At 41.9% G+C, this 9572-nt stretch overlaps 1 protein-coding gene across 1 annotated transcript in view; it reads left to right on the forward strand.

Moving 5' to 3' along the window:
• Window positions 1-7500, forward strand: part of nagpa (N-acetylglucosamine-1-phosphodiester alpha-N-acetylglucosaminidase) — a 74996-nt gene extending 67496 nt beyond the window's left edge. The window contains exons 10-11 of the mRNA XM_072251722.1: window positions 440-521; window positions 1595-7500. Of these exons, the coding sequence (XP_072107823.1) occupies window positions 440-521; window positions 1595-1835 (323 nt within the window). The 3' untranslated portion in view covers window positions 1836-7500. The remainder of the gene's footprint in view (window positions 1-439; window positions 522-1594) is intronic.
• Window positions 7501-9572: the final 2072 nt, after the last annotated feature.

The raw sequence follows: 9572 nt of genomic DNA on the forward strand, positions 1-9572 counted from the left end.
ATAGTGAATCAACCATGATGGAATGGCAGAACAAACTCGATGGACCAAAATGATTAATTCTGCTCCTATGCAATGTGGAGGATTGTCACATCGAAACAGAGAGCTGCTGGTATCGTGCTCTCTTGTTGCTGGCTCAATTTCTCTCGTGAGAGAGAGAGAGACTCTGTCGGAGATACTGAAGTGTTGGAATGGATTATAGTTTTTGATGGACTCTAGATTAAAGTCTCTTTGGGGCCTTTGCTGTTGCTTGCATGCATGGTTTGGGGAGTGTGTCAGTGCTTTTGCTGGTTAAGTGCAGGGAGGGAGAGAGTCAAGGTTTTTCCTGCTGCTTATACTTCATCTGAATGTGTGGAAGCATTGCAGTGTTTTGTGTCAATAATTTGGGCCCTTTGAAAAGCCAGTCTAAATATTCAAGGTATCTTTTGCCTTTATGTTACAGTACATCAGTGTCTAGCTTCACAGACGTCTAAACTCTGGAAAGACCAACGTGGCTTTGAAGAAGATTCGCATTTATTCAAAGAGTTTGTATAATTTGTTTTCCTGTCTGTGCAATTGTTGATTAACATTTACCCTCGCAGTTGCATCGATAACTTCATGTATCTCACCATGTTAAGACATTCATTGTCTTTTTAACTCTCAACATTCTAATCTTTTTAAGTGGGTGAGATGTGTAGTTTTGAAATGGGATCAATTCCTCCCTTAGCTCAGGGGTTCCCAACCTGGCACCCGTGAAACCCCTGGTTAATGGTATTCGAGGCCTTCACAGAACCTCTGCATTTACCCAAGTCCAAAATTTAAATACAGTCCACTTGACCAGGTCTTTCACCCTCTGGCTAAAGAAATTCCTCACCTCGTCTAATTGAAGAAGTTCACAGACTTGAGGGACTGGATGGAGGGCATGGACTGCTCTCCTGGTCATCTCTAGAGCTCTCCTGTCCTTGAAGTTGTGGTCCTTGTAGATAAAGACAGCGTGGGTGAAGGGGGGCCTGAAAGAAGGCATAGGAATTTCTTTAGCCTGAGGGTAGTGAATCTGTGGAATTCATTGCCGCAGACAGCTCTGGAGGCCAAGTTATTGGGTACATTTAAAGTGGAGGTTGATAGATTATTGGTTAGTCAGGGTGTTAAAGATTCTGGAGAAAATGCAGGAGAACGGGGCAGAGGGGCATATTAAATCAGCCATAATGGAATGGTGGAGCAGGCTCAATGGGTCAAATGGCTCATTTCTGCTACTACTGTACGTCTTATGCTGTTATTACAGAGTGAGTGAGCCATTGTTAAACGATAGGGAAATCATGCGCTACGTAGATCAAGTGCAGCAGTAGAGGTGAGCTCAGGAGTTGAAATGGTCGTCTTTGTAATGAAAACTGTAACAGATTAGCAGGGGTTCCCATCCTGGGGTGCACAGACCTCTCAGTTAATGGTAGGGGCCACATGGCATAAGAATATTTTTGTGCTTTGATGTTTGAAAACGCATCTGAAACATTGCTTTGAAAATTTTGCATTTTAAAATTGCTTATTCTGCTTCACAATATAGAAATAATACTGAGCAAAGTATAGTAATGGAAACCATGTTGTCTCTTTCTATCTGGAATAGGAAAACTTGGCTGATTGTATCCATCACCCTTCTCGTCTTGCTGTTACTGAGTGTAGCAGGAAATCTTTTCCTGGTTTGCCAAAGAAATGTTCGCTCTGGATTCCACGGCGAATATTCATATCAAAGACTAAAGGACTCTAATGGATTATCTTGTGCTGATATTCCAGAAATTATCCCATTAAAGCAGAGTGATACATCCTTTGAGGAGAACAACAGGATTTCAGAAAATATGAATTTTTAGCAACTTTTGCACAACCATGACAATGTGGTCTTTTTGCTGCCTTGTTCTACTTTTTATTGAAACTTGGGAGAAGTTGAAGAGTTTCTTCTGGATTGCACCTTGTGTCAATTGTCACCTGGACATTCACCCTCAGGAAATGTAGCACTGTGAATGCAAAGTGTACTGCTGTGTAAGTGTAACGAAGTTTACGTAGCTGAGAATATATTAATTCACATGCAGTGAAACTCACTTGTGCAAAATTTGCAAGATGTTCACGCCTCATAGTGACTTATTGAAATATTTTTATTTGTGCTTATATCTACACTCAGTGGCCATTTTGATAGGTGATCTTCTGCTGCTGTAGCCTGTCCACTTCAAGGTTCAATGTGTTGTGTATCCAGAGATGCTCTTCTCCATGGTTATTTGAGTTACAGTCACCTTCCTGTCAGCTTGAACCAGTCTGGCCATTCTCCTCTGACCTCTTTCATTAAGAAGGCATTTTCACCTACAGAACTGCGTCTTGTTTTTGTTTTCGCACCATTCTCTGTAAACCCAAGAACAGGGGCTCCCAGTCTGTTGTTCACAGTTAATGGTAGGAGTCCATGTTACAAAAAAGGTTGTGACCCCCTGCTCTAGAGGCTGTTGTGCGTGAACATCCCAGTAGATCAGCAGTTTCTGAGATACTAAAACCACCCTGTCTGGTACCAAGAATCGTTCCATGGTCAAAGCAACTTGGATCACATTTCTTCCCCATTCTGTTGTTTGGTCTGAACAGGAATTGAACCTCGTGACCGTGTCTGTATGCTTTTATGTATTGAGTTGCTACCACACAGTTGACAGATTAGATATTTCCATTAACGAGCAGCTATACAGGTGTACCTAATAAAGTGGCCACTGAGTGTACTTCTTAGTTTCCTTCCCTCAGCACCACTCCCACCACCTAATCTTCCAAAGTCACAAGTACAAGTACCATGATTGTGGTCTTCTGGAAGGTTAAGGGGTGAAATTTGCAGGGTATTGAGGGGAAAGAATGGGCTTGGTATGGAAATGCCACGTTTGTTGGGAAGCCTGTCCCTAAAAGGTAGAGCCAGTTTGGTATGGAATATAGTTACGAATATCTGGTACGTGCAAAGATTCGTTGAAATTTAATATTTCTTCCTCAAACTAACCTTCATGCTCAGTGAGCTATTAATTTTAAATTTGAGATAGAAATGTGCTTTATTAATCAAAGCAGTTAGATGAATGATGCACACGCGCACACACACACACACACACACAATGCTGGAGGAACTCAGCAAGTCAGACAACGTCTATGAAGGGAAATGAACAGTTGACGTTTCAAGCCGAGAGTCTTCATCAAACTGAAGCATCGACTGTTTATTCCCTTTCACAGATGCCGCCTGACTTGCTGAATTCCTTCAGCTCTGTGTGTGTGTCTGTCTGTGAGTGTGTGTGTGTTGCACAAGATTTCCGGCACCTAAATCTGTTATGGTTCGATCATGCACATACACAAGTTAATAGTAGAAGAATTTTACACTGAAATTTGATGTGAACTCTACATTTTTGAAAATTTTAGTGGTTTAGCTACCTCTGCACTTGGTGAGTCTTTGTGAAATGTGTTAACATAATCCCGAGAGAAGTAAATGGACAGTATGTGAAGAGTAAAATGGGGACAAATTGCTGGATTAACATAGTTACATTCTGCTCTTGTCCTGTCACCATGTTTTTATTAAGAAGAAAATATTTGTATGCATCTTGGATTGCACATTAATTTTAAGTATAAGGGAAAATTACGTATGTGTTTTTATTTTCGTATTAAATGGCACAAAAATGCAAAGGTTTAACCACAAGAAGGTTTCACAAAATCTTTCCTACTTTCTTCTTAAAATAAGACCATAAGACAAAGGAACACAATTAGACCACTCAAACCATCAAGTCTGCTCTGCCGTTCCATCATTGATCTATTACAAGGGTTCCCATCCTGTTTTATGCCATGGACCCCTACTATTAACCATGTGGTCTGTGGGCCCCAGGTTGGGAATTTCAGATTTATTATATATTATCCCTCTCAACCCATTCTCCTGACTTCTCTTTGTAACCTTTTGATGCTCTGACTAATCAAGAACCTATCGCCCTCAGCTCTAAATATACCCAATGACTTGGACTCCACAGCTGTCTGTGGCAATGAATTCCACAGATTCACCATCCTCTGGTTAAAGAAATTCCTCCTTATCTCAGTTCTAAATGGGCGTCTATTCCCTCTATTGTGAGGCTGTGCTCTCTGGTTCTAGACCCCCACTATTGGAAACATCCTCGTCACTCCCACACTATCCAGACCTTTCAAAATGTGTATTAATAACTTTTAAAGTGTCTGATTTTAAAATGTGAATGGATGGAGCCTTACTTTTTCCAAGTTTGAGGCAACTAAAATTTAGGAACTGGGGCCTAACCAAGGACTCCACAGGCTGTAGATTTGAAAATGGTAAAAATGCCAGTTCCCATTGACGCACTCATTGTGTTTTGTATATTTGAGGCAAGATTCAGTTTGTGCACAAAGTATTCTTGGGCCAGCCAATGCAAAACTGTGCAATAGATTAGATTTGCTGCTGTGATCTGTTTTGCAGATGAATGTAATTTTAAGCATATTACATAACTAAGGAAATTTCAATAGGTACATTTAATGTCAGTGAAATGTATACAATATACATCCTGAAATTTTTCCTTCTCAAACATCCACGAACAGAGGAGTGCCCCAAAGAATAAATGACAGTTAAATGTTAGAACCCCAAAACCCCCCAATTCCCCCTCCCACGAATAAGCAGCAGCAAAAAAAATGACCACCCACCCCCACCAGTGAAAAAGCATCGACACCCCCCCCCCATCTGAGCACTTAAACATGCAGCAAAGCATCAATAAAGACACAGACTTGCAGTACCCCAAAGACTACTCGTTCACCTGGTAATTTGACATACCACAGGCTCTCTCTCTCCCTAATAAGGGAAAAAGAGGTATCCCCGGTGTTTTATCCACTGACAGATCACAACTCTCCTTTTTGTCAGGATAATTACCAAAGCCACATCAGTACGGTCATAAAATGGACAAGTTGTGAGACCGTGTCTTGTTAAAATATCCAGGAAAATTTAAACCCAAGTAATTAAATAAATCCGGAAATAAAGCTGGTCCTCGATAATATGAAACTACTGACTTGTCTTAGAAAGCTGTCTGATTGAATAACACCTACAAACTGCTGGAGGAACCCGGGTCAGACAGCTACTATAGAGAAGAATAGGCTGTCGATGTTTTAGGCTAAGACCCCTCATTGTGTGCCTGATGAAGTCCTAATAAAGAGTCTCAGCCCAAAATCCTCTCCATAGACGTTGCCTGACCTGCTGAGTTCACCCAGCATATGTTCCTCTGGGGATTTAGAGCATTACAGCACATAGACCGTTTGGGCCATCTGGGACTTCTTCAGCTCCTGGTCAACATTATTGGCCCAAAATGTCGACTGTTTATTCATTTCCATGGATGCTGCCTGACCTGCTGAGTTCCTCCAGCATTTTGTGTGTGTGTTGCTCTGGATTTCCAGCAATCGCTAAGTCTCTTGTGTTTCTGGTTGACTAATATCCTTTAGGGAGCATGATCTACCAAGCCTAATTGTGTCTGGCCATCATGTGACTCCAGGCTCACTAAACTGATTGGCTAACTGCTTCCTCAATTTGTACTGATTGGGAGCGAATATAAATTGTTGGCGTTTCGAGTGATTTCCTCATCTGTAGGCAAATAGATTTTAAAGTTATCAGGAACATCACTGCCAGTGCTCTCTTCTTGCTGCTCCCATCAGGAAGGAGGAGCCTCAGGACTCACATCACCAGGTTCAGGAACAGTTATTACGCCTCAACCATCAGGCTCCTGAACCAGAGGGGATAATGTCACTCACCCCAAAACTGAGCTTACTCCCACAACCTATGGACTTGCTTTCAAGGAGTCTTCATCTTATGTTCTCAATATTTATTCCTTATTTATTATCGTTATTTTTTCTTTTATATTTGCACGGTTTGTTTTGCACGTTGGTTATCCATCCTGTTGGGTGTGATCATTCATTGATTCTGTTGAGTTTTTTGGATTTATTTTGAATGCCTGCAAGAAAATGAATCTCAGGGTGGTATATGGTGACATATATGTACTTTGATAATAAATTTACTTTGAATTTACGTAGATGACACAATCAGCTATCGGTGTGATGACATTTAGACTGACAGTTCAGATCTTTTTATTCTGAGTCTAATGAGGATTTTGTCAAAGTTCCAAAATCTAAAGATGTTACTATCAAAGTACATATGTCACCATTTTCCTGTGGCCTTTCACAGTAAATTCAAGGAAACAACAACAGAAAAAACATGCAAAACAATAATAATAAGCAATATCAAGAAGATGAGATGAGGAGTCCGTAGGTTGTGGAAACAGTTCAGTGATTGGGGCAAATGAAGTGAAGTGAAGTTATCCCCCGATGGTTGAGGGACCTGAGGCTCCTGTTCCTTCCTATGCCAGCATTCTGTGTAGATGTACTCAAAGGTGGACTGGGCTGTATCCACGGCTCTTTGTACGACTTTCCATTTAAGGACATTGGTGTTTCTGTACCAGCTCCTGATGCAACCTCTCAATATAATCTCCACTACACATCTGTAGAAGTTTGCCGAAGTTTTAGATGTCATGCTGAATCTTTACAAACTTCTTAGAAAGTGGGTGCACTGCACAAGGTAATCATGGACTATTTCACCTTTATCTTGATTTCAGCGATACCCTGGGAATTTAGAATAAAACAGAATGATTGAGCATTTAGCTTCAGAGGTGTCTGGTTTATGCTGGGTTGTGGCATGAACTGGTCGTGGAAATCCATCCCGGACCTGGCAGTGCAGTGGATGCAACAAACAACCGGATCAAAGTTCTGTACGTAACCTTTGTAGTTTCCTCACCTGAGTACTCCTCAGGAGCGGTATGGTGCACACCAGCGCTGCTGCTAACTAGCAATGAATTTCCTGGCAAAAATGCCAAAGTAACAATGCAGATTGTCTGGAAAATATTCTTTTACTTCTGATATTACAAAGGGAGAAATTGTTTAGGTAACAACGATTCCATTTTCTGTATTGTCTCTGAATGTGGTCTATCAAAATATAAGTCACACTTTAAAATTCTGTACTGATGAAGGGCTTTGGCCCAAAACATTGTTAACTCTTCTCCATAGATGCTGCCTGACCTGCTGAGTTCCTCCAGCATTTTGTGCGTGTTACTCTGGGTTTCCAGCATCTGCAGAATCTCTTATGTTTATTATTGCACGTCATATGAGATGGTGATAATAAACCTGAGGAACACAAAGTGCTGGAGAAACTCAGCAGGTCAGGCAACATAACTATGGAGAGGAGTTAACAGTGTTTTCGGCCGAGACCCTTCATAAGGCTGTTTATTTTTCACTGTAGAGGCTGCCTGACCTGGAGTTTGTGTGTGTTGCTCACGTCTTTAAGTTGTTTATATTTGCATCTTTTAGACTGGAACATTTTAAATGAAAAATTAATAAATGATTCTTCTGTAAAAAGAAAAACTCCAAGTGGTTTGCAGAAATGATAGAAATGGGGTTATGATTTAGCTGTGATTCTCTGTACGCAATCAACACATTATGGACAATTGATGTGCAGTCTGATTTTTTATAAATTAAACCTTATTGATTGAATATAAATTCAACATCATGTGTTTTAATATCTCCATCTCTGCATCCATTTCTTTCAGCCAGTCTCCAGGAAACACTTTGGAATATGTTGTATTATTATATAGTGATTGTTCGGCACCTCCATAGGAGTGTATGTGGTGTTCAGAGAGGGGTAGTACCTCTGGTGAAGGGGCCTGTATCATTATATGCAGTATCAGAATCCGTTTTAATACCACAGGCACATGTTGTGAAATGTGTTATGTGGCAGCAGTACCTTGCAATACATAAAACTGTAAATTACAATAAGTATATTTTTTAAATGAGTGCAAAAAGAGGAGGGAAATAGTGAGGTAGGATCACTAATTCCTTTGACCTGCTGTGTTCCTTTACTGTGTCACCAAAGACTCTGGCAAATTTCTACACATGTACCTTGAGAACATTCTGACTGGCTGCATCACTGTCATTTTGGAGGGGGGGACAGCACAGCATCAGAAAAAGCTGCAGGAAGTTGTAAACGCTGCCATGCTGTCTTCACAATTGCACTTAATAACATCTAAAACAATGAATTCTGGAGATGCTGAAAATTCAAGCAACACACATCAAAGTTGCTGGTGAACGCAGCAGGCCAGGCAGCATCTCTAGGAAGAGGTGCAGTCGACGTTTCAGGCCGAGACCCTTCGTCAGGACTAACTGAAGGAAGAGTTAGTAAGAGATTTGAAAGTGGGAGGGGGAGGGGAGATCCAAAATGATAGGAGAAGACAGGAGGCGGAGGGATGGAGCCAAGAGCTGGACAGGTGATTGGCAAAAGGGATATGAGACGATCATGGGACAGGAGACCCGGGGAGAAAGGTGGGGGGGGGAACCCAGAGGATGGGCAAGGGGTATAGTCAGAGGGACAGAGGGAGAAAAAGGAGAGTGAGAGAAAGAATGTGTATAAAAATAAATAACAGATGGGGTACGAGGGGGATGTGGGGTATTAGCGGAAGTTAGAGAAGTCGATGTTCATGCATTCAGGTTGGAGGCTATCTAACATCATCTGAAGTTGCTAACCGTCTCCATCTGATCCTCTAATGAAGGCTGGCTCTGACACTGAGTGAGAGGTTGGTATTACGGCACCACTCAATCCAGATTTTCAATCTCCTTTCATCGCCATCTCTGATTCGACCTTCGATGGTGTCTTCAGCAAACTTGAAAATTGTATTGGAGTTGAGCTTAGCCTCACAGTAATCAGTGTAAAGCCAGTAGAACAGGGGACTAAGCACACAGCCTTGTGGTGCACCTGTGCTACTGGAGATTGTGGAGGAGATGCTGCCAATGTGAACTGGGTCTGCAGGTGAGGGAATTAAGGGTGGTGAGATTGTGGAATTTATTACCACATGCAGCTGTGGATGCCAGATCATTAGTGTATTTAAGGCAGAGAGTGATAGGTTCTTGATTGTACATGGCATCAAAAGTTACAGGGAGAAGGCGGGGAACTGAGGTTGAGGAGGAGATTTAAAAAAAAGGATCAGCCATGATGAAATGGCGCAGACTCGATGGGTCGGATGGCCTAATTTTGCTCCTTCAAGGAGGTATTGAGACAGATCTTGGAGCTTATTGATTAGCTTTGAGGGGCTGATGGTATTAAATGCTAAGCTGTAGTTGATACAGATCATCCTGATGTATGTAATTCCACAGATTCACCACCCTCTGGCTAAAGACGTTTCTCCTCATCTCTCTACTAAGAGGAAGTCCTTATTACATTCTTGTGCCAGCATATATCTTATTGGGCCAAAATTGCCCCTCGTACTCCCTGTGTGGTGTGACCATGCCTTACAGAGCAACCATCAGACGCAGACGGACACGCGTTTGCGCCTGGGGAGAGGGGAAGGAATACACGGCAAGTGATAGGTAAGACCAGGTGAATGGATACGGGAGGGGAGGAGGAAGATATTGCTGCCAAAGCACACAGGTTAAGTGACAATAAACCCAGTTCTCTGTCCCCCCCCCCCCACACTCTGACCAGCCAAGCCTGCAGAGCGCGGATAGAAGATATAATCTGCGAATAGCAACTATCT

This window comes from Mobula birostris, chromosome 1, assembly GCF_030028105.1.
Source record: "Mobula birostris isolate sMobBir1 chromosome 1, sMobBir1.hap1, whole genome shotgun sequence".
Lineage (NCBI taxonomy): Eukaryota > Metazoa > Chordata > Chondrichthyes > Myliobatiformes > Myliobatidae > Mobula > Mobula birostris.